At 29.1% G+C, this 23,622-nt stretch overlaps 5 protein-coding genes across 15 annotated transcripts; 3 read left to right on the plus strand and 2 right to left on the minus strand.

Moving 5' to 3' along the window:
• Positions 1-76: 76 nt before the first annotated feature.
• Positions 77-3,970, plus strand: LOC127066166 (acylamino-acid-releasing enzyme-like). Of its 2 annotated transcripts, XM_050999568.1 has the most exons (14): positions 77-337; positions 520-737; positions 828-991; positions 1,078-1,226; positions 1,298-1,562; positions 1,643-1,791; positions 1,867-2,035; positions 2,107-2,361; positions 2,459-2,596; positions 2,671-2,891; positions 3,013-3,092; positions 3,153-3,200; positions 3,347-3,574; positions 3,736-3,970. In XM_050999568.1, the coding sequence occupies exons 1-14, from the start codon at positions 323-325 to the stop codon at positions 3,863-3,865; spliced, it is 2,229 nt and encodes a 742-aa protein (XP_050855525.1). In that variant the 5' UTR covers positions 77-322; the 3' UTR covers positions 3,866-3,970. The 2 variants fall into 2 exon arrangements, with proteins under 2 accessions (XP_050855525.1, XP_050855526.1); XM_050999569.1 differs by lacking the exon at positions 3,153-3,200.
• Positions 1,643-6,290, minus strand: LOC127066181 (uncharacterized). Of its 3 annotated transcripts, none has more exons than XM_050999598.1 (5): positions 6,174-6,290; positions 5,882-6,096; positions 5,563-5,809; positions 5,003-5,459; positions 1,643-2,911 (listed from the first exon to the last, which is right to left on the minus strand). In XM_050999598.1, exons 1-4 carry the CDS (start codon positions 6,268-6,270, stop codon positions 5,005-5,007), a joined length of 1,014 nt encoding a protein of 337 aa, XP_050855555.1. In that variant the 5' UTR covers positions 6,271-6,290; the 3' UTR covers positions 1,643-2,911; positions 5,003-5,004. The 3 variants fall into 3 exon arrangements, with proteins under 3 accessions (XP_050855555.1, XP_050855554.1, XP_050855553.1); XM_050999597.1 differs by lacking the exon at positions 1,643-2,911 and adding an exon at positions 3,029-3,166; XM_050999596.1 differs by lacking the exon at positions 1,643-2,911 and having other exon boundaries at positions 4,029-5,459.
• LOC127066182 (UDP-galactose translocator) lies at positions 6,267-9,159 on the plus strand. Of its 2 annotated transcripts, none has more exons than XM_050999600.1 (5): positions 6,267-6,399; positions 7,036-7,134; positions 7,240-7,359; positions 7,451-7,665; positions 7,737-9,159. In XM_050999600.1, the coding sequence occupies exons 2-5, from the start codon at positions 7,116-7,118 to the stop codon at positions 8,385-8,387; spliced, it is 1,005 nt and encodes a 334-aa protein (XP_050855557.1). In that variant the 5' UTR covers positions 6,267-6,399; positions 7,036-7,115; the 3' UTR covers positions 8,388-9,159. The 2 variants fall into 2 exon arrangements, with proteins under 2 accessions (XP_050855557.1, XP_050855556.1); XM_050999599.1 differs by lacking the exon at positions 6,267-6,399 and adding an exon at positions 6,600-6,756.
• On the plus strand, positions 7,240-15,170 carry LOC127066165 (cullin-1). Of its 6 annotated transcripts, XM_050999563.1 has the most exons (15): positions 9,673-10,169; positions 11,025-11,059; positions 11,187-11,408; positions 11,501-11,663; positions 11,791-12,009; positions 12,086-12,340; positions 12,440-12,733; positions 12,811-13,074; positions 13,169-13,348; positions 13,414-13,563; positions 13,703-13,821; positions 13,912-14,032; positions 14,100-14,203; positions 14,294-14,513; positions 14,879-15,170. In XM_050999563.1, the coding sequence occupies exons 3-15, from the start codon at positions 11,245-11,247 to the stop codon at positions 14,957-14,959; spliced, it is 2,334 nt and encodes a 777-aa protein (XP_050855520.1). In that variant the 5' UTR covers positions 9,673-10,169; positions 11,025-11,059; positions 11,187-11,244; the 3' UTR covers positions 14,960-15,170. The 6 variants fall into 6 exon arrangements, with proteins under 6 accessions (XP_050855522.1, XP_050855520.1, XP_050855518.1 ...); XM_050999565.1 differs by lacking the exons at positions 9,673-10,169; positions 11,025-11,059 and adding an exon at positions 7,240-7,359; XM_050999561.1 differs by lacking the exon at positions 11,025-11,059 and having other exon boundaries at positions 9,674-10,169.
• LOC127066157 (RNA polymerase-associated protein CTR9 homolog) lies at positions 13,863-23,395 on the minus strand. 2 transcript variants are annotated; one of them, XM_050999537.1, is made up of 14 exons: positions 23,278-23,395; positions 23,065-23,152; positions 22,436-22,534; positions 22,089-22,328; positions 21,422-21,994; positions 21,226-21,345; positions 20,836-21,146; positions 20,227-20,752; positions 19,952-20,146; positions 19,753-19,869; positions 19,382-19,692; positions 18,963-19,300; positions 18,707-18,881; positions 13,863-18,589 (listed from the first exon to the last, which is right to left on the minus strand). In XM_050999537.1, the coding sequence occupies exons 2-14, from the start codon at positions 23,104-23,106 to the stop codon at positions 17,764-17,766; spliced, it is 3,873 nt and encodes a 1,290-aa protein (XP_050855494.1). In that variant the 5' UTR covers positions 23,107-23,152; positions 23,278-23,395; the 3' UTR covers positions 13,863-17,763. The 2 variants fall into 2 exon arrangements, with proteins under 2 accessions (XP_050855494.1, XP_050855495.1); XM_050999538.1 differs by having other exon boundaries at positions 23,065-23,148; positions 23,278-23,368.
• Positions 23,396-23,622: the final 227 nt, after the last annotated feature.

The raw sequence follows: 23,622 nt of genomic DNA on the forward strand, positions 1-23,622 counted from the left end.
ATCATCGCAAGTATCAGAAGGCAAAACCTTTATATCAACCTTTACTTATCGCGAACATAATAAATCCCAAAAAAAATTTTATTCGCCATATAATTTCTGTCGATTTAAGTGATAGGTCATACGATAAACATCTAATCATAGATTTTTTATCAAAAAAATAGAGATCTCTCTCTTTAAATACATGCCATAAATTCTTACGGTGACTTTATCTATTTGTTATCGTGAATATTTGCTCTTATATATTGCTCATGTTTACTAATCAGTTTAAAAGAACGTTCTTTACGTGTTCTTAACAGTTCTTAGTAAATTCACAAAGGACATAATGACATCGACTCAAGTAAGTACTCATTAACATGTGATATTTTTTTCTTTTTTTATATTTTTTGATTTTACAATATATATATATACACCCCTCCACACCACACACATACACACATACACACTAATTTATCTTATTAGTTACTAATTGCTTTTTACCTCCTTTGTATACGTGTTTAAAAACATATTTTATTTTTACAGTTAGAGAAGGTTATAAATACCTACAAATTATTAGCAAAAAGTTCTGTATTGAATTCAGCTAAAATTATCGGTGTTACAAAGGATAATATATTTATACAAAGTACATGGTCTCAAAGAAATCTAGAAAGAAGAACAAATCAACGTTTTATACAAAATCATATCCTGAATAAAAAACTTCAACCTATATCACAAAGTTTTCCAATTGATATTACAGGAGAGTATGTATCATCTCTTTTATAGTATTTCTTTTTTAATTACTACTTATTTTTCATTATAAAAACATATATAATTTTTTTCTTTATATAAAGACTTGCATCAGCTTCTACAGAAGATGAACAATTTAAAGCTATATTAAGAAGTAGTACCATTGATAATACTCCAAGGCAATTCCTTGAAATTTGGACCAAAGAACGACTTCTTAAAAACTATGATTTAGCAGCTTTAGATGTACATGGTGATGTTTATACAGATTGTAAGAGAAAACATTTTTAATTTTCTTAAATTATATTCTTTATTATAAAAAATTTCAGCTTATAATTTTTTGCATAATTATTACAGCTGAATTTGGTACCTTTGAATGGTCTCCAGATAAAACCAAAGTCCTATATATTGCAGAGAAAAAGGTACCAAAGTCTGAAGCATTCTATAAACAAAAGTCTCTGGATAAAAAAGATAAAGAAAAGAAAGAAGAAGATGGAATAGTACCTGTAAGATATGTTAATATCTTTTGAATTATTTCCAAGCTATTGGTATTATTAAAAAAAAATTTTATTGATAGGGCAATGAGTATATTTATAAGCCTCACTGGGGAGAGCAATTAGTAGGTAAACACCGTCCTACCGTTGTAATACTCGATATAACAACAGATGTAATCACAACATTATCAGAAATACCAGATAAATTGTCTCCTGGGCAATTGCAGTGGATGAAGGATTCTAAATCTATAATCGGTGTAGTTTGGAAGCATGAACCAAGACGTTTAGGACTTGTTGCATGCACAAATAGACGCTCCTGGATTTTTATTATATATAATGGAAATTTTCGTAAGAAATATTTATATTTTTATAGTCTGTAAAGCAATGATAATTATATAATAGACATTCAAGTATATTAAATTTTTCAGATCTACTATCTAGAGATGGGTGTGCAGTACGATCACCTAGAATTAGCCCAGATGGAAAACATCTTGTCTGGTTAGAAAGAAATGCTGGTGGGCCACATCACAATGTTCATAGGCTTATGTATCTTGATCTTGAATTTACTGAAAAAAAAGTACGTCATATCTTTTATTCATTTATAAAACAAAGAAGTGACTTTTTTTGAAGTATTTCCTCTCGTTCTTTTTAGTCTGATGTACTTGTTGATATTGTTGATACCAATACAATTATTAATAATGGAAAAGTATTTTATGGTTTATATGGTCGATTACCACAACGTTGTTGGAGCGAAGACTGTCAATATTTGTTTTTGAGTACACCTCAGCAAACAAATATACGTTCTTATATAATCGATATAAGTAAGAGATACTATATTTATCAATATATATCGTATAGTTTTGATAATACTAATTGGATACGTTTTATACAGAAAATAAAACTATGACTGAGATACAAAATGACGAAAGTTCTCTCAGCATCTTAGATGTAAGAAATGGTATAATTGCATTTTTACAAACATCTCTTTTAACACCACCAAGTCTTTGTGTAGGACATTTGAATCCTATAACAATAAGTGATGGAAATATTGCTAGAGTCAATGTCACTACTCCATTACAAATTGATGGTTTTGAGTCACTTATGTACGAACATACGTTTTATGAGTACGATAGTAATGAAGATGTCAGTAAGTATTATAATCATACATACGAGGAAATAAATGATTTACATAATTAAATTTAAATGTTTACAATTCGTTTTTCTTAAATTACAAATTATTTCAGAATCATTTAATTTTACCTATTTTGGACCAAAAGGTGGAATTGATGAATCAGTACCATTAATAGTAGCACCACATGGAGGTCCACATTCTAATTTTACTAATTCTTTCTCCTTCGATTATTCTTTGTTTGCACTCATAGGTAAATAACAAATTTTCCTTTTATGTCTATATTCTTCTCTATTGTTTTTTACTAATATTAAATAAACAATCAAGGTCTGGGAGTGTTACAAGTTAATTATCGTGGTTCTACTGGAATGGGTTCCAAAAATGTAGAATATCTTCAAGGAAAAGTAGGCAATGTAGATGCAAAAGATTGTGTTACTGCCACTAAAGAAGCTTTACTTAAGTACCCATGGCTTAGTCCTTCACACGTGGGACTTTGTGGTGGTTCTCATGGTGGATTTTTAGTAGCACATTTAAGTGCTCAATTTGCAGTAAGAAACAGCCATTAAACCTGTTTAGCAACAAAATATATAATATAATAACACGAACATATAATTTTATATTAAATAATATTTTATATATAATGTAATCATTATTGTCAACGTATTTCAGGACCTATATAAAGTTGCTGTTGCAAGAAATCCAGTAATTGATATTGCTGCTATGTTCACCATTTCGGATATCCCAGATTGGTAAAAAAATTATTGTATTATCAATTTTGCTTATTGTTAATCGTCCAATTTGTATTTCAGTCGCAATACTTTAACTGTGGAAGAGAAACTTGCATATCACCATAATGTGTAAGCTTAATTGTTAACTAAAATACTATAAAGTCGATAACATTATAATTAAAAGTAGACTGAAATGCAGTATTATTGAACGCAAAATTCAAAGTGGTGTTGAATATATATTTTATTATGTTTATACTATAAGAATCTTTATTTAGGTGCGCAGCTGTAATAAATGTGCCTTATGATGCAACTGAATCATACAGCGCGACAAAGTTAGGATGCATTGAAATGTTTATAAAAATGTTTAGTTGTTCACCTATTGTTCATGTCGATAAAGTTAAGGCCCCTACTCTCATATGCATTGGCACAAATGACCTGCGAGTTCCACCGTCGCAGGGAAAGCTCTGGTATCATCGTCTTAAAGCTAATAACGTCAAGACTAAGTAAGTAAACGTAACTAAATCAAATAATATTGGATACACTAAGATTTAGCTATAATAATAAGTATATAAAAAAATACTCGCGGAAGGAGTTTCGAATCACGCGAAAAATTTTTTCGCGGAGCCTATGTATATAATTTAACAATATGTTTTTAAATTATCAGAATGCTTGTATATGAAGACAATCATCAGTTGGGATCAGGTAATGCTGAAATGGATTCTCTTATCAATGTTTGCTTGTGGATGATTGAACACAACAGTATCGAAAAAGATGATGACTCTAAAAAATTATAAAAAATATATATATAATGACAAAAATATATAATAACAAAAATATTTGTACATGATGAATTTTTATTCATTATTTTTGTGATAATAAACAAAATACGTAAAACGTAACACATGTATTATGAATCTTTGTTTTAAGTGTTTAATACTTGTGTCACTACCTTATATATATATAAGGATATATATTTACAAAATTTCATTATACAAATTCATTACAAATGGTTTACACGCACACGTACATATGCGTTTGCGTTAAGGCCTATATTATCGACAGAGATTATATTTGTATAGTGCTTATTCTATCAATACTTTTATTAATCATTGATCGCAAAATAAATAACAGTAAAATAAAAGGATAATATTGAAATAAACTATATTTGTTCATTATAAATATTAGTGGCAATGTTCGTTTTAAATGTTGATATAAAAACCAATATAACATTAGGAAAAATGTCATGGCTCAGAAGTAAAAAAAGTTATAATTACTTATATTATAATTCTTAATAGAAATACACTTTCTAGATAATATAAATTTTGAATAATATCAAGATTTTCATACAAAATTTTTTTAAAGAAATAATGCTGTATTTTCAGATAGAAAATAAGATGTATCAAAATATTAAATATAAAATTGATTTCCTTATGACTACTTTACTAATCATTCTAATTGACACATTTTAGAAAATATGCTGCACCTCCTTAATAAAATAAAAAATATTGTTAATGTTGCCACATTGTAGCATTAAATACATTATTTCTTGAAAAAACTTATTTTTTACTTAATACATACATATATTTTTAATTTCTTAATAAAAAAGAAAGAAAAAAAAGGCTATGGATACGTATATGTATAAACCATATCAGAAATATGTCGTAAAAATTATACAAAATGTAGTATAAAGTTATGAATCTTAATACTCATATTAAAAACATGAAAAATGAATTGAGCAGAAATTTGTACTTCATTTTTTTTTGTTCATTTTAATTCTAAGATTTAATCTTAGATTTTTTTAAGACGTATTTCTGATTTTAACTTTTTTTTTTATATGCTTGTACATATACATTGTTTAAGAAGCAGCATCACCTAATTAAAACATTAAGCAATATACTGCAAAAAATTAAAGGTTATCATTGATAACTTACATTTACTGCATAGTAGAATTATTCTGTTCTGGAAATAAGGAATCATAACTAGGTGGAAGATCTTTATCTAACACGGGAGGTGGTACAACCACTTCTAACATTGGAGCTGTTGGAACTTGGGGGTTACTAGTGCTTCCAGATTCTTGTCCACCTGATCTAGATAATGATGAGTGTGCACTTGGACCAGCACAATCGGAAGACCAAAAGAGTAAATCTTTTTTTTTACATGCCCATATGCATACACCAAAAAGAATTGTACACAAAATTATTGTCGTCACAGCACCTACTGTTACTTTTGTTCCAGTATTGTTAATGATGTCATTGGCATTTGAACAAGTTGCCTCATCTTGACAGATGTTTGGTGCACAATTTTGATATCCATCACAAAAGTAATCTTGTAAAATACATGAATCAAAAGGTATTGCTGTATAGTTTATCAAAATGTTGCCCTTGCATTCTATAAATGAAATTAATGAAATAAATCTTTATTCTTATACTCTAATAATATATTAAATATAATTATATTATCACATTTAATATGATAAATATTTTAAACCTACTTTTATACGGCGTATAAACAATACTGAGAGTAGGAACTTTTTCTGGGAATAGATATCCCTTTTTGGCAATAAATATTGTAGTTTCTAATTTGCCACCTATATCAAATTCTGCATATGTACTTCCAGAAAAAAAGGATCCAAGTTCATAAGTGCTATTTTCTGGTTCAGGGACTGGATAATATTTAGTTGTATTACGATCAAAATTTCCACAAAACTTTTGTGTTTCTTGTCTGTCGCTTCTCTTAAACTAGAAATGCATACATTTTAATTAGGGAGTTAATCAGTGACTGAATAATTTCTTCTTCAAAAATATATTTACCTGTACATAATCTACACACTCTGTTTTATTACGTCTGAATGTCATTTTTTGTATGACACCGAACAAGCCATCTCCTTTATTAGCTTTAATAACAAATTTACAATGCGTATCAGCATTGATTCCACGATCGAGTGTAATCTTAACTATAACTGCTATATCTTTGTTCTGTTTGTTTGATCCAATTGTATGACAGTCCTTCCCATGTTCTATATCATCTAAATGAGTCAAAGAGGTTATATAAAAATTATATATAATTTTACTAGGTAAATTTATCACACAATATATAACTTACATTCAATATATTTTGAATAATGTGTACATGATCCTAAATCGACTAGAAGTGTTGTCAAAAATATAAAGTATATAAATCTTGAAACATCTTGGTCCATTTTGTATCAACGGCCATAAACTATAATTCAATAAAATCGTATTGTAAAAAGTAAGATCTGAAAACTGTTAACTTTTATACTATAAAGTTAAATTAAAGGATTTCACCAGTGGCATTGGTTACCAACTGAGTATATATTTTATTTTATTTTATAAAAATAACACCATTATTAATGAAAAAGAAAAACTTTGTTCATTATTAGTTATATAAATTCAATTCTAAAAAAAAACAAAGAATTCACAATTTTTATGCATTGGAATAACACGAAATAACATAAATCAATCAAACGCGAGACAGTAGTGTTAACACAATATAACCCATGTCATAGATTAGATAGTTTACTTTAGGTTGAATACTCGGCTACTAAAATAGAATGTAAACGTGGCTAGCTTCTCTTTTCACGTATGCGTTCGAATTTTTATCTGATATTAACTGTCAAGAATAATTCAATTCTGATCGCATTTTGTATTAAAACATGTTGAATAAGGTAAATAATTTAGATAAATAATTCCTATGTATATTACTGATTTGTAAGATATTACTATTTAAAAATTGCTAATATATAAAGGTTTTGTAAGTGATATTTTCATTTTATAATAATATTAGTCCATTCAAAAAATACTCCAGATATTTTATTAGCAATTTATTTTTTTGTTAGATCTATATGATAAAAAAATGTTGCTAGATTCTCTTAAATGAAACTTATTCGTGTGAAATTAATTCATTATTAACGTCGAAATATAATAATAATTATTTTTCTTTCCAGATAAAATATAAAATATGATAAAAGAAAAGCCAAGGAAAAATCAATGATTTACGAGGATTATACTTATATTAATAATAATAATGAGTAAGTTGCAACAATGTAAGTATTATAATATACAATTTACAATATGTTTATTACAAATGTATGATATGAAATCATATAAATTTAAGATTAATGTCTATTCATTTCCAATATTGTTTTCAGTTAATGGACAAACACTAAAATATGTCAGTTTAGTTACACTGACTCTTCAAAATGCATTGGTTGGACTTAGTATGCGTTATGCGCGGACTAGATCTGGGGATCTCTTCTTATCATCCACAGGTAAATAATATAAACACGTATTAAAATGACATTCATGACATAAAAATCATTTTGCTGAATTATATACTTCTATAATATATAATTTTCATAGCCGTTGTTATGTCAGAGTTTTTAAAACTGTTGACATGCTTGATTTTGGTTTACATTGAAGAAGGTGAATTATTCAAATTTTATAATGCCTTGAAACAAACCATTATAAAAGAACCTGTAGATACTTTAAAAGTATGCGTACCATCAATTTTATATATCATACAAAATAATTTACTTTATGTGTCAGCATCAAATTTAGATGCAGCAACATATCAGGTAAAAATATTTTATTATAAATTTCTCATATTTTCCTTTCATTAATTTATTTATAGTTTATTGCGTTTTAGGTGACTTATCAACTCAAGATTCTTACAACAGCTTTTTTCGCTGTAGTAATTCTTCGAAGATCATTGAGAAAGTCTCAATGGAGCGCGTTAATACTTTTAGTTATAGGAGTAGTATTAGTACAATTAGCACAAAGTGGAACAGTTACATTACCATCAGGTATACAACAAAATCACTTACTTGGCTTCACAGCAGCCTTAAGTGCATGCTTTTTATCAGGTTTTGCAGGCATATATTTTGAAAAAATTCTTAAAGGATCTGACATTTCTGTCTGGATGAGAAATGTTCAATTGAGTTTATTATCCTTACCCTTTGGGTTAGCTACCTGTTTTTTAAATGATGGTGATGTTATTAGAAAACAAGGCTTTTTTTTTGGCTATGACTCATTCATTTACTACTTAGTAGTACTTCAAGCAGGCGGTGGACTCATTGTTGCTTTGGTAGTAAAGTATGCAGATAATATACTTAAGGGATTTGCCACTTCTTTGGCTATCATAATTTCATGCATAGCTTCTATTTATTTATTTGATTTTCATTTAACATTTCAATTTTCTTTTGGTGCACTTTTAGTAATTTGTTCAATATTTTTATATAGTTATCAACCTAAAACAACTATTGATAAACATTCTTCTATAGAGAAATCTGATGTATGATATAATTGTCATTTTTTTACTTAAAAAGAAAGTTCATATTTATGTGAATATTTTATGTGAATAATCATTGCTGTAAACATGAATTATGTAAACATATTCAAATTATTTTTTTGCAATATAAATAATCAAATCAAATATATCAAAGATTTTATGACTTCGGCAAAGATTAACAAATTATGAGATTTTAATAAAATTAGTTAATTTTCGTAATTGGTATATTTTTATAGAAAAATATAATAAATATATAAGAACATAAAAAAGTAAAATCCAACTTATACTACACAGTATATTATTACAAATCTTATATAAATCTTATATATATGCCTAAGTGTAATAAATAGACTTGATTAGATTATAAAGATGATAAATCCTTATGAATTATGGTCATGGCCTTGAGTTCTTGACATCATCTATCATTGCCCAAAATGTAAACTATTTTTCTGCATTAAGAATCAAGCGAATCGTATTTAGAAAATCTTTGTAATGCAGAATACAAGTTCATCTTTAAAAATCATGTTCTATTTTTAAGATAATTAAATCGAAAAGTCAAATTTTTTATACATGGTACTTTTTATATGTAATCTCATTTTATGTGGTCAGAAAAAAATGTTATATTTATAGAAATTATTTTATATCGATAAGTAAGAAATTCTTACTTGATAGTAATACATTTTAAACCAATTAAAAAAAAAAAATAGTTGGAGAATTGATAATTGTATTTCTATTAAATTTTTTGTGTTCATAGTAATGAAAAATAAAAATTTTTACAACATATATTGAATTTCCCTTTAGATATTTACTTCACAAATAATTTTACTATAATGCTAATCAATTAAAGATGTTTGATATCAAAGATCAAAAAACATATACAAAGAGGTATTGGAACATTCAGTAATTATTGAATGTTCTGATAGGAATTCTATTATAATTTTTAATTATAAAAGTTTAATTATAAAAGTACTTCGTTCAAATTGCGTGCACTCGTTTGAAAATCAGTGAGGCCACAACGCACATTGCAAATCTGTCTCTCTCTTTTTAACCTTTCTAACATATCCGTTCGGTGTCATCTCAACTATGATATATACATATAAACAACCACTATAATTGTACGTACTACGCACAAATGAAATTAAATATTCAGAGACGAAAAAAAATATCTCGTTAGTATATACATTCCAAGTAAATATATAAAAATTCACAAAGAAGTTGAATGGTAAAAAGATGTATTATAACATCAAAGCAAATAATATCGAACATATCAAGTTTTAAAACGCAGTAGAATTTATAATGTACGGTTCGAAATTTATATATCGATTCAATACTGATCGATCGTTATCATCGTTTTAATCAACGAGTACTGTTTCCTTCGCTTATTTTCTTTCTATTTTTTTCCTAATAAAATTAAAGAGGTCTAAAACGAAAGAGTTAAAAACGCGCCACGCTTGAACCCGTTGTGTGAAGGTTATAGTTCGTTGTATTGGTAGCAGTGGGACCTAACCTTTCAGAAGCGTAGCAGCAGGATCGCGAGTGTACGCGATTTTTGAGGAAGTACAAAAGAAGTTTTCCTGTTTTACGATCGCACGCTTCTTCACGGTTTCGTAGATCACGCGATACACAGGAATCAAAGAGGTTTAAAAAGAAAGGAAAAAAATCAAAGTGGAGACGAGGAAGGTGTCCTCCACGTCTCTATAGTACCCTGACGACACTTCCTACCCTGGCCACTGCATTTTCACGAAAGCTTCTCGTCGTTCCTGACTGTTATGCGGTGGTGAACATTGACTGGTGAGAGATAGAGATAGAATCTGGGAGAGAGAGAAGAAAAAAGAAAAATTGCGTAAAGAAAAAGAGACGGCGAGAGGGAGAGAGGAAGAGACAGAGGAAGGGAGGAGAGAGAGAGAGAGAGAGAGAGATAACATATAGGCAGATAGAATTATAGAAAGAGAAACAAGGATAAGAGAGGTGAAGGGGATTCGGAAAGAATGAGTGAGAGAGAGAGAGAGAGAGAGAAACGGAGTGAATGAGTGTGAGACAGAATCAGAGAGACAGAGAGAGAGAGAGAGAGAGAGAGAGAGAAGAAAAAGAACTTTTTTTTCAACGATCCCTTGATATTATCCTTTAATTTAGTTTATTCTCAACTTATTCTCAGTGTCTTGCATCTCGAAAGTAGAACGATATCTCATAGTGTGTGTTATTGTTCTTAACATTATCGTGTAATTGTGACCAATAACATCGTCAACCAATTCGATATCCACGTCTCTTAGCGAATGATTTCAATCTCGATTTAACGGAATTCATTATGACCTTCGAATATCGATAGCGACCTTCTGTTCCGAACAAGGATTAAAAGACATATTTTGGAGCACGTTTTAATCGAGAATCGAAATCTCCAATAATACTCTTTAAGTCTGTTACGTCGTAGACACAGTAGACAGGCTCGTTTGTTTGTTGTTTTCCTACATGAACATTTCCAGATAATTTGTATTTTGGTCGATCGTATGTTTCTAATTGGTTATTTCTCTCTCTCTCTCTCTCTCTCTCTCTCTCTCTATGTATGTATTTGTATATTATTATACATATAGTAAACATAATCTATCTTCAAACAAAATGAATAAGTGTTTTTTATTCTTATTTTTATAGTATATCATTACGATAAAGTGTCATTTTGTTAAAGAGTAAGTGTGATTTGTTGTACATTTGTGTATGAATATATTATTCTGTAATTATCAAAGTTCTTTTAAGTAACTGTTATGATAGTCTTATTGAATTTTTCTAAGTTTTTCTTTTATTTTTCCTTTACAGAAATTGTAAGTAGCAAGTAGTAACACTGACGCTCACCAGGCAAGCGTATAAGAATAGGATGTCGGGGCATAGAGGCGTTGGAGGGGCAGGGAGTCATCAAGGAGGCCCCCCAGGCCTCAAACAAATAGACTTGGATCAAATTTGGGGAGATCTTCGTGAGGGTATAGAACAAGTATATAATAGACAATGTATGTCGAAACCAAGATATATAGAACTTTATACGTATCCTTTTACATGAAAAATGGCAATATCATCAAGCAACTGGAATAGATATTTTTATATCTGTAATATCCTTACTATATTGCTGAATATAGACATGTATATAATTATTGTACGAGTGTTCATCAACAACATACTAGAATGTCTACTAAAAGTAAAAAAGGCCAAATGTCACAAGGAGGTGCACAGTTAGTGGGTTTGGAATTATATAAACGTTTGCGTGACTTTCTTAGGAATTATCTCATTAGTTTGCTCAAGGTATGTATATTAACTTGTATTTTGGAAATTAGAAAGTTATGTAAATATTAATTTATACATATTACAGACTTTTTGCATATAGTTTTCTTATTTTCTTATAAAGAATGTTGATGTTTATGGTATATAGCATGGGATTGACTTAATGGATGAAGATGTATTACAATTCTATACAAGACAATGGGAAGAATATCAATTCAGTAGTAAGGTATTAAATGGAGTATGTGCATATTTAAACCGTCATTGGGTACGTCGTGAATGTGAAGAAGGACGTAAAGGAATATATGAAATTTATCAACTGGCCTTGGTTACGTGGCGTGATAATTTATTTAAACATTTAAATAGACAAGTATGTTATTATATCTTAAATCAGCACATGTATATATGTTTGATAAATGAAAATTCTCTCTTTTCTTTTTTTATAGGTTACCAATGCGGTGCTGAAATTAATAGAACGAGAACGTAATGGAGAAACAATAAACACACGTTTAGTCAGTGGTGTAATTAATTGTTATGTAGAATTGGGCCTGAACGAGGAAGATCCTGGTGCTAAGGGACAAAATCTTATTGTTTATAAAGAATCCTTTGAAAATCTCTTCCTTGAGGATACAGAACGATTTTATACTCGTGAAAGTTCAGAATTCCTCAGACAAAACCCTGTTACAGAATATATGAAAAAGGTATTTAATTATGTGATATGTATTTTTACAAAAGGGAGTTTACTTCATGTTAAAAGATATTTCAATTTTATCGATTTTATCTTAATATTTTTATTATAGGCAGAACAAAGGTTATTGGAAGAACAAAAACGAGTTCAAGTTTATTTGCATCAAACAACACATGATCGATTAGCAAAAACTTGTGAAAGAGTACTCATTGAAAAGCACTTGGATATATTTCATTCTGAATTTCAAAATCTTTTGGATGCTGATAAAAATACAGATTTAGGCCGAATGTATCAATTAATGGCAAGAATACCAAATGGACTTGGCGAACTACGAAACCTTTTAGAAAGTCATATAGCTAATCAAGGGCTTGCTGCTATAGATAAGTGTGGAGACTCAGCAGCTAATGTAATTACTTTTTCAAATGTCAAATATTAGAATAATATATAGAATAATATTTCATACGAATTGATTTGTTTGTACAGGATCCTAAAGTATATGTCAACACTATCTTGGAAGTTCATAAAAAATATAATGCTTTAGTATTAGTTGCATTTAACAATGATAGTGGCTTTGTAGCAGCACTGGATAAGGCGTGCGGTCGCTTTATCAACAGTAATTCTGTAACTAGAGCTGCAAATAGTAGTAGTAAGTCACCTGAACTGTTGGCAAAATACTGTGATTTATTGCTTAAAAAGAGTAGTAAAAATCCTGAGGAAGCAGAACTTGAAGATACATTAAATCAAGTTGTAAGTAATCTAACAGAATATTATTTTACTTATATTCCTTTTACCATATATCTATATATATATTTTTTTTCTTATTATCATATATATGTAACAGATGGTAGTATTTAAATATATTGAAGACAAGGATGTATTCCAAAAGTTCTATAGTAAAATGCTGGCAAAACGTTTAGTGCAGCATATGTCTGCCAGTGATGACGCAGAGGCTTCTATGATCTCCAAGTTAAAACAAGCTTGTGGCTTTGAATATACTTCAAAATTACAGCGCATGTTCCAGGTAATGAATCTTATTACATATTAAGTAAATATATGACCGTTCGTATATTTTTTCATTACCCATAGGATATTGGAGTATCCAAAGATTTAAACGAACAATTCAGACGACATCTAACAAATTCTGTAGAACCACTAGACATTGATTTCAGTATACAGGTTTTGTCTTCTGGTTCATGGCCATTCCAACAGTCCTTTACTTTTTCTTTACCAACAGAGGTATAATTTATTATTAATCTATAAGATTTTCATTGAAAGTTACTTTAATTTTAAATGTACATACTCTTATCAACATATTATTATAAAATAATTTTTATATAATAATATTAATTAATAATGTATGTTTTTATATTTTCAGCTAGAGAGATCTGTACATAGGTTTACAACCTTTTATAGTTCACAACACAGTGGAAGAAAGTTGAATTGGTTATATAATATGTCTAAAGGAGAATTGCATACAAATTGTTTTAAGAATAGGTAATATACGTATAATTAACAAAAGTAACAAAATTGATATGTTATATTATTATTCGTTTGATCTGAAGAATGTATTTTCATGTTTCATAGGTATACATTACAAGCATCAACTTTTCAAATGGCAGTTTTACTGCAATACAATGGATCAACTATATGGACAATACAACAATTACATGATGCTACTCAAATAAAAATGGATTTTTTACTTCAGGTAATATAGAAAATTTAAAAAAAAAAAAGATAATATATTATCTCGTTGTTATTTTAATTTTTTGCAGGTTGTACAAATACTTTTAAAAGCTAAGCTATTAACAGCAGTTAACGATGACGAAACTGAGTTAACACCTATGTCAGTGGTAGAACTTTTCTCAGGCTATAAAAAGTATGTAATCTTCTTTCTTTCTTTTTTTTTTTCTTACATATAATCATTGTTTGTATTCTTTATAATATTTGGAATGCATTTTTATTTCAGTAAAAAATTAAGGGTAAATATCAATATACCAATGAAAACGGAATTAAAAGTCGAGCAAGAAACAACACACAAACACATAGAAGAAGATAGAAAACTTTTAATACAAGCAGCAATTGTTAGAATTATGAAAATGAGAAAAGTACTGAAGCATCAACAACTAGTGGCAGAAGTTTTAAATCAATTGAGTTCCAGGTTTAAACCAAGAGTACATGTTATTAAAGTGAGTATTTAATTTTTTTTTTTTTATAGAGTATAACGACACGTTAATCCTTTTATTTCTAACAATTAATTTAATTGTTTAATATCGAATATCTACTCTTTTCTATAAGATAGATAAAAGAACATTACACATACATTGTCGAAGAAAAAGATGAATGAAATTTTAAATATATGTACAATGTATTTTTTCATGCTATGTAAATTTTTTCATGCTAACGTGATGTTTTATTGAACTAAAATCATTAAAATATAAAAAATTGCTCCTGTAAATTATCAATGAACTTTTTAGTTTTTGCTATTTCACAGGAAGCAAACATGTAAATAATGAATGATTGAAACCAAGAAAAATTACTAATGTTCTTTCAGAAATGTATAGATATTTTAATTGAAAAAGAATATCTGGAGCGCACAGAGGGTCAAAAGGACACATATAGCTATCTGGCATGATCTGTCGATCTAGGACATCAATATAGCAGCAACTATGCACGCAAAAAAAAAGATGACTTCACACTGTCATTGCTACATACGTGTCTCGATATTTATTTAAGACTCTCACTAGTATTTTCTCTGTACACAGTTCTTGTACCGTAATGTCCCTCTGGTCGCATTTAGAACCTGGTTTTTATAATATGTTAATAAAATTATTTCATATAGTCAAGTTGCTACGTGTGTTACTGTCTGTGCCGTTTCTCACATATAAATTAAATTTTCTTTGTATCATGTTGTACTATAAAAGATCTGAAACATGTATGTCCCATTTTTTAAATTGTATATAAAATGTTGCACAATGGAAAAATACAAAAACATATAATTAAGTAAGTTAAACAACAAGTTATAAGAAAAAACTAAGATGTAAATTACTAAGTTAAACGCGAGTGATAAATGTACATTACAAATAATAGCACTTTCTTGTAATGTTGAACATATTGGAAAGTTCTACATTTTATTTCCGCCAATTTTAAGAAGTAAAATTATTTTTAACACTGAACAGTATATAATAGTATTTAATTATTTTCTTAAAACCTTGATTAAGAAAACCATATGAATCATTTTTTAAATATGAAATATAAATTATAAAGAAGATAAGTAAAGACATGGATGGTAATGCAATTTAGCAATTAATTAAGTTAAAAGTTACATGTGTCAATAATTATCAGTTTTTATATTTTTATGTGTGCAAGATCTTTTTGTTCAATAATATAAATTCTTTTTCTCCATATAAAATATCATTGATAGTAAATATTCTTTTAGGCAGCTGATAACAGATGTGTATAGAAAGATCATTTATAATATTCCACGAATGTAGCAACGATTCACAATATCGATATAATTAACATTTATAATATTAATAACGATTGTTTTAACTGTACATGATATCATTTTGTGAGGCAGCTTTTTATAAAATATTGAAAATATGAATTCAATTTGTTATGTTTTAACTTTATCAAGATTTAAATTGAAACAAAATTTATAGATGATAAAATTCATATTTGTTATTGATAAATTTAATATTGCATGTTTTTAAATTTGTATTAATGTGATTATAAGTGCAATATATAAAATCAAAGAGAGATATATCTGTGACGTAAAATTTAAAACATAACAGAGACACAAGCAGTGATACATAACGAATTTTAAATTGTGAATATATAAGCCACTAAGCAATGGTAGTAATTAAATGCCTTTAACATTAAGAGTGATATAGAAAATTGATATAAACGTAACTTTGATGCTTAAAAGTGTAATAATCATTTTGAAAAGCTCGATTCTGCAATTTGAACTATAAAAATGAATAAGAGATTAGATTATTTTAATTATCTACTGGCATGTCACACAAAGTAGATAATGAAATAATATAGCGTTTTATGTGACATATTGTCAATAATAAAAAGGCTGAAGAGTGAGAGATATGAACTGAGAATTGTAATTAAAACTATATTTAAAAAACTGTCTGCAAGAGAGAGAGCAACAGTATCTCAATATTTAGCTACAAAACTTTAACTTAATGTATTTTATTAACTAAAAAGTACTGATAATTTGAACTAAGAAATTTTCGATACACAGAATCTGAGTTAGATTGTGCTAATATAAATAGATACACAAGCAGAAAGAATACACCGATTAACTTTATATCTGTCTTTTTGTGATATACTCATTGTTATTAGGTTGTTTATTATTTCTACATGTAAGAAAATAATCACAACAATTTTTTAAATATAGTACATAGATAGAATTATATATTATAAGTCAAGTTTTTTAAAAATTCACTATTTACAACTTGCACGATTTATATATATATTAAAAAGTACGCTAATATTTTAATTTAAATAATCAGTATGAAGTTTGAAAGTGTTATGTTAAATTTGTGCATTTTTTCTATGTGTCATAGATAGTAATAATATTCTTTACATACATTGTAATATTCACTAATTTTTTGGGGGTTTTTGTATAGTCATAAATTGCTATTATTAGTTTGTATCTTTTCTGCAAGATGAAACTTATGTAAATAAATTAAATAAGTCAGTAAATATATATTAAACTCAATAGCATGAAATTACATTATAACTAACATTAAAAGGTATTTTAAATATATATTATACATATATATATAATATATATATTATATATATACATATATATATACATACACATATATACACATATACATACATATTGGAGGTGTACAAGTACTTGCAATTTAAATTATTTTCAGATACTCATATACTCCCAATATTTATTAGTAATATTTCTGAATTATTTATTTTTTTATTACATATATCCATTTTATACTTATCTTTAAATAAATAAATATATATACATACATATATATATATGTATATATATATATTTGATATAACAAAATATTAAGATCATATTCTATATGGTCAATTAAGATAGTCAATTAAATGCATAGATTATGGTATGTGGTGTGTTGTTACTTTTTAGTTTAAAATATTAATTGTATCGATATGAATCAAAATAATATTTCCACCTTTCATATTAAAAATATGTCATCAAACGAATGCACTTCATCCTAACAAATGAGACTATAACAAGTATAAAAAATTAATTAAATACAAGCAACTAATAAATAGCTTTCTATCACTATACAAATAAAATTTCTTTTGACACGATCATGTTCTCGATCACATTCGTTTTAATACGTAAAATGTGTGACGATGAAATACTATATTTAATAAAAAGCATTATTATAAACTTTTTCACAATTAATGTGTAGTAAATATATACATTTATTTATCAGGACTTCCTGATTGCGAAATACTTCTTGATCTTGACCTTGATCGAGATGGAGATCGAGAGGCAGATCGTGAACGCGATGGTGATCGAGAAACTGAACGTGAATGAGATCGTGATCGTGACGCTGCGCATGATGATACACGAGAACCTTCTGAACCAGACACAATTCTTTGGCTTTCTTGATTTTCTTTTTCACTCTCACTTTGGGATCTAGATTTAGATTTTGAACGAGAGCGAGATCGTGATACAGAATGCGATCGCGAACGTGATTTGGATCTAGAAGCAGATCGTGATTTAGATCGTGATTTGGATTTTGATTTAGATCGTGATTTGGATTTTGATTTAGATCGTGACTTAGATCTTGATTTAGATCGCGACTTAGATCTTGATTTAGATCGCGACTTAGATCTTGATTTAGATCGTGACTTAGATCTTGATTTAGATCGTGATTTAGATCTAGAAGGTGACCGTGATTTAGATCTGGAAGGCGATCGTGATTTAGATCTAGAAGCTGATCGTGATTTAGATCGTGATTTAGATCGAGATTTAGATCGTGATGGTGAATGTGAAGCTGAGCGCGAAGGAGATCGTGAAGGCGAACGAGATCGAGATCGTGAATGAGAACGAGAATGAGAACGAGAACGAGATCGAGATGGAGAACGTGAATGTGAACGTGAACGTGAACGAGAACGTGAACGTGAACTTCTTGCACGACTTCCTGATTTTGATCTAGAACGTGATCTAGAAGCACGTGAACCCTCCGAGTCAGATACGATTCTTCTACTTCCCGATGGCCGTTTATCGTTATCACTTTCACCCCTGTAAAAATAATATATTAAGTTTAATACGTGATTAAAGTTAATTTATTATAAATTATTATTATAATATATATATATATATATATATATATATATATATGTGTGTGTGTATATTTACCCGCTGGCAATTTTAAGACCTCCACTATCACTATCGGACTCACTGGTTGATATTGTTTCTTTTGACAAAGGCATCTTTCCTTTCGGAGTATCAGATGTGGATTTACGAAACTGTTTATCTTTTTTCATACCAATTTTCCTATTACGTTTAGGTTTTGGACGATCACTATCTGAACCTACAAAATACATATATTATGTAACGATAAAAAGACTATGTATTAATCAATTATAAACAACTATATATTATTCTCTCTTACCACTGTCTCCACTTCCCAAATCTCTCTTTCGTTTGCCTTTACCCCTTCCTTTCTTTTCTTTACTCTCGCCGCTAGCTTTTCTCCTACGTTTCTTTTCTCTAGGAACTTCTTCTCTACCCTCGTCATTTCCAGATCCTCCACTGTCGCTAATATATTGATCAGTTCTTGTCTTTTTACCTTTTCTTCCAGGTTTCTCTGATGGCATCTCACCGAATACCAATGCATTTTTCGTTTTCTCCACATATTCTTGTCTTTTTTGTAGCATTTCTTCTTCTTTCTGACGACGTATTTCTTCTAACTTTCGTTGTTCTTCCGTTTGACGCATCTTGAAGGCTTGTCTATAAATTAAAAAACAAAAAAAAATTATCAGTTCATTTTCTACTTATAACTTGTAATATTTTTAATAATTTAGACCTTACCTTTCTTCTTCTTGTTTTCTTCTAAGCGTCTTTTCTTCTTCATCAAGTCTCCTTGCTCTAGCAACGTGGTATTGCGCTTGGGATAATAAATCTTGGCACTTTCGTGCTTCTGTTTCTGCTAGTTGTTCCATTCTGTCGCCATGGGCAGATAAATATTGGAAGTATTTGTGAGAAAGACCCAATTCGTGTACTGCTTGTAATACAGTAGTAAGCGTTGACTTTTCATCTTTTAAAATTTGCGTTGCTAAACGTTGTAACACTAATGCAATATTATATAGCAAAACAGTATCTTGTGGAGCAACTCTGCGAGCCTGTAATAAAAATATTATTAGAATTTTATTATATCATTTAATATTCTTCAAATACTATACCTTTAAGAGCGTTAATTTTGCTTCCTTCAATTTTCCAGCTTTGAGATATGCTCTACCAAGATACTGTAAAACTTCCACGTGATGATATTTATAAAATTTACGTAAGCAATTTTCATACTATAACAGAATTAAAAGAGTACGATATTAATAAAACTTATACTCGGCTAACGTACGTTGTAAATTGAACATAATTATTTACCATTTGAATAGCACTAACGAATTGTTTTTGTTCTACGTAAATATGAGCAATGTTTAACCATACGTCGCAAAACTCTGCTGTTGCTTCTCTGACTTGAGCAAAAATATCTCTAGCTTCATTCACACAACCCTTATGTGCTAATACTGCACCAATTCCATTTGCTGCCCAAATATTTTTTGGATCATTTCTTAACACCTACAAAAAGAGTCAAGTATCGAAATATGGTATATATAAAAATAATAAAATATAATAAATGCAATTATAACTTTGATTACCTGTTTGTACATAGCTAATGCTCTGTCTTGATGTCTTTTTTCTCTTTCTTTGTCTTTTCCACTTTGATGGAGCGTTTGTAGCCAAATATTTCCTAAAGCTATCAGAGAATAGGCATCCGTACTGGTTGTAGGATTTTTAAGAATCCTTTCGAATTTTTTCTGACCTGGACCCCATTCCATTTTGGCCAAGTGCAAATTACCCAAAAGGGACCACGCATCCGGATGTTCATTATTAATTCTCAAAGCATCTTTAAACCAATCAGATGCTTCGTATATCTGTCCTTTATCTCTTGCCATACACCCAAGTCTTAAGTAACAATCTACGTAATTTGGATGCTCTTTTAAAATATCCTTGTACAATTTTTCAGCACGATCGAAAATGCAAAGAGCTTCGTTAAGACGTGCCAAGTTATATGTAGTTGTAACTGCTATCGAATTATAATACACAGAATCGTGTAAAGCATCAGCTTTTGAACGAGATAAAGATTCTTCTAAATTCTTTTTAGCTTCTTCCAAATTACCAAGCCTTAAAAATATAATATATACATGGATTCATTTTTTCACTTCGTTATTATCTTAAAATAATTTTAAATATGAACATATACATACCTGTAATGTAAAGCACCTACATTATTTAATATCTCAGGAGGGATATCAGCCTGAACTTTTTCCTTTAAAATCCTTGTCGCTGTTCCATATGCATTTAAAGCCGCATTAAGATCGCTTTGTTCTAAAATTTGAGCTAATTCAATCCAAGCTTCTACATCATCTGGAAATTGTTCTGTAACTTTCCTAAGATGATTCTTAGCAATATCACGTTTCGACTGAGAGCTTGAGTTAGCATAGAGCGAACCAAGAATCTTCATTGTTTCATAATTTCCTGGTTGAGCTTTCAAAACTTTTTCGAAACACTGTGCTGCCTTTGAAATAAAAGCTAATTGATTTGTTTTGAAATAATTTAGATCCAAATTAAAAAGAAAAATATAATAATTTTCTTACATTTTCTGCGTCACCTCGATAAACATACATTTGACCCAAACCAAAATGAGGTAATACAAAAACAGATGGAGCAAATTGTGTTGCTTGATAATAATACTGAAAAGCTTGGTCATAATCGCCCTAAAAAATATGTTATGAATTTGTATTATAAATGTATATAATTATAGTTCATTTGTATACAATTAATTAGACTTACTTGTACATGGAATGCCCTAGCCAATTGATAACAACTTTCTGCCCGCATGGCTTCATTTTCTGTATTGTGAAATGCATGTAATGCCAAATGTTGTACTTTATTATAATCCTTCTTAAAAAAGAAATGATTTGCCAAATGATTCAGCACCATAGGATTTGTCGAATCGATCGTATATGCTTTGGATAACATCTGTACACCAGCCCTTATACTATCAGGTTGTTGCTGATTCAGTTTCAAAACTGAAAGTCCTACTAATGCTCCAACACACTGTCCATCCAATTGTAAAGCTCTCTCAAATGCTAATCGCGCTTTTTCTTGATTATTTAATTTCATAAAACAATGTCCCATTCCTAATCTTACAGCAGCTGGACAGTTAGGATTGGTTCTCAGAGCTTTTTTATAAAATGCAAGCGCACCTCTATAGTCTTTTTTATTGAAAGCGATACAAGCTTTACCAAGTAGAGAGGGAATGTTATTAGGCGACTGATTCAAAACAAAGTTAAATTGTGCATCTGCTTGTTCCATTTTATCGCCTTCAAGAAGGCAGAAATAAGCTCTACCAAGGAGGTGATTCTTTAACAAGACAAAAAATAAAAAAATTTGTAAACAATTAATATCGAAGATACATAAGATACATTGTATATAAGAATTAATAAATTACATATACCTGATCATACATGATAATTTTATCAGCAGTTGTATACAATAATGTTGCCTTAGTAAAAAGATCTCTTTTCTTATCTTTATTCTTCTCTTTATTGGCTTCCTGTACATAATATGCCGCCAACATATCCAATGCTCGCATTTGATCTTTTTCATAATCACGATAATCAATATTTGCATCAATTCGTGAAGATTCAAGTATTTTAATAAAATCTTCGATTTTATGTTGTTTGTAATATTCGAGCTATAATATATATATATATATATATATAAAAGAACAGAAAACAAATAATATATTACCGCCATATTTTATTTCATCCGATCAATATTCTACCATCAAAAGATACTTACGGCCAAATTGACCCAGATGTTAAGTTGGGCGTGTTCTTGACGTAATATGCCAAGGACCTCATCACCTTCAGGTAATTGATCTAAATAAAGTTCTATCACCTACAAAAATGTATGTATAAAACAAATATATCGTTTGATTTCTTCAGTTCGAGAATAAGATTAGAAAATATTTGCGAATAGATATTAAACTATTGGAGAAAAAAGAGAAAGAGAGAGAAAGAGGGAGAGGGAGAGAGAGAGAAAGAGAGAAGGAGAGAGAGAAAGGAAGAGAGAGAGAATTTATATTTTATTAAAAAATACAGCAAGGTTAGTTTATTCATCTTTTCATACGAATTAAAAATGAATATATTTTTTAAGACGAGATACATCCCAAATGGATTTTATGGAACATATAAAGAAACATAAGAAACACGAGTTAAGCTCGAGGTTCAACTTTTCGAAATAAATTTTCATCGCTTCGAGAAAAAAAGACTGAAGCGTCTAGCCAGATTGCTTTGGACCTCGATGCGATTTTTTCTGACGAGTTGGTTCATATCACGAATTAAATTATAAAGCAAGAAAAATTAAAGAGAAAATATTAAGATATTGTTTAGAAGGATCTAAATGTTATATTAATAAACATTGTTTACCTCATCTGTATCGCGAAGTGGAATCTCTATGGATCCTGCCATTATAGACCACGTCACTTTATTTCCTTATTTCAATCAATTGTTCTACCTTTCCAACACAATTTATAAATACATAACTTAATTAACTTAACTAAACAAAAAATTACATATATTAATAATAAACCATCTTTCATAAAGTTTCACCACGTTTCTCGTGTTTTTGGTTATACTCACCATATATACGATATGTGGACAACCAATCTCGAACTCACTAAACCAACACCTTGCAACGAACGATCAAAGCGAACTGAAGCGACGGATGTTCTTATTACATACACATACACCTATGAAACAAAACAACAATACTGTAGCGACGCCTATAAACGTATTTCCGTTTAGTGGAAAAAATTAATTTTGCGAGATACGCTCTTTCTTCTAATCCTAAAGATCCATTGGATAAATATTTAGAGAGAACGAAGTCGATTGTATATTAAAATGGAGAAATAAAGTTTTTGTTGCATTTAAACTATTTCAAGTAATATTTTCCCTCTCTCTTTTCGAATTCCTAGGGACATCGTC

This window comes from Vespula vulgaris, chromosome 9 (assembly GCF_905475345.1).
Source record: "Vespula vulgaris chromosome 9, iyVesVulg1.1, whole genome shotgun sequence".
Classification (NCBI taxonomy): Eukaryota; Metazoa; Arthropoda; class Insecta; order Hymenoptera; family Vespidae; genus Vespula; species Vespula vulgaris.

Bases quoted from the DNA above. Each gene is read 5' to 3' on its own strand.
- LOC127066166 (XM_050999568.1), top strand. The intron at 1,563-1,642 runs GTAAGAAATATT...TAAATTTTTCAG, and splicing joins TATATATAATGGAAATTTTC to ATCTACTATCTAGAGATGGG. The intron at 2,036-2,106 runs GTAAGAGATACT...CGTTTTATACAG, and splicing joins TTCTTATATAATCGATATAA to AAAATAAAACTATGACTGAG.
- LOC127066181 (XM_050999598.1), bottom strand. From the start codon at position 6,270: ATGGACCAAGATGTTTCAAGATTTATATACTTTATATTTTTGACAACA. The intron at 6,097-6,173 runs GTAAGTTATATA...TGACTCATTTAG, and splicing joins TTATTCAAAATATATTGAAT to ATGATATAGAACATGGGAAG. The intron at 5,460-5,562 runs GTAGGTTTAAAA...TTTCATTTATAG, and splicing joins TGTTTATACGCCGTATAAAA to AATGCAAGGGCAACATTTTG.
- LOC127066182 (XM_050999600.1), top strand. The intron at 7,360-7,450 runs GTAAATAATATA...TAATTTTCATAG, and splicing joins TCTCTTCTTATCATCCACAG to CCGTTGTTATGTCAGAGTTT. The intron at 7,666-7,736 runs GTAAAAATATTT...ATTGCGTTTTAG, and splicing joins TAGATGCAGCAACATATCAG to GTGACTTATCAACTCAAGAT.
- LOC127066165 (XM_050999565.1), top strand. From the start codon at position 11,245: ATGTCGGGGCATAGAGGCGTTGGAGGGGCAGGGAGTCATCAAGGAGGC. The intron at 12,010-12,085 runs GTATGTTATTAT...CTTTTTTTATAG, and splicing joins TTAAACATTTAAATAGACAA to GTTACCAATGCGGTGCTGAA. The intron at 13,349-13,413 runs GTAATGAATCTT...CATTACCCATAG, and splicing joins AATTACAGCGCATGTTCCAG to GATATTGGAGTATCCAAAGA.
- LOC127066157 (XM_050999537.1), bottom strand. From the start codon at position 23,106: ATGGCAGGATCCATAGAGATTCCACTTCGCGATACAGATGAG. The intron at 19,301-19,381 runs GTAAGGTCTAAA...TTTAATTTATAG, and splicing joins AGAAAACAAGAAGAAGAAAG to ACAAGCCTTCAAGATGCGTC. The intron at 18,590-18,706 runs GTAAATATACAC...TTATTTTTACAG, and splicing joins GGTCTTAAAATTGCCAGCGG to GGGTGAAAGTGATAACGATA.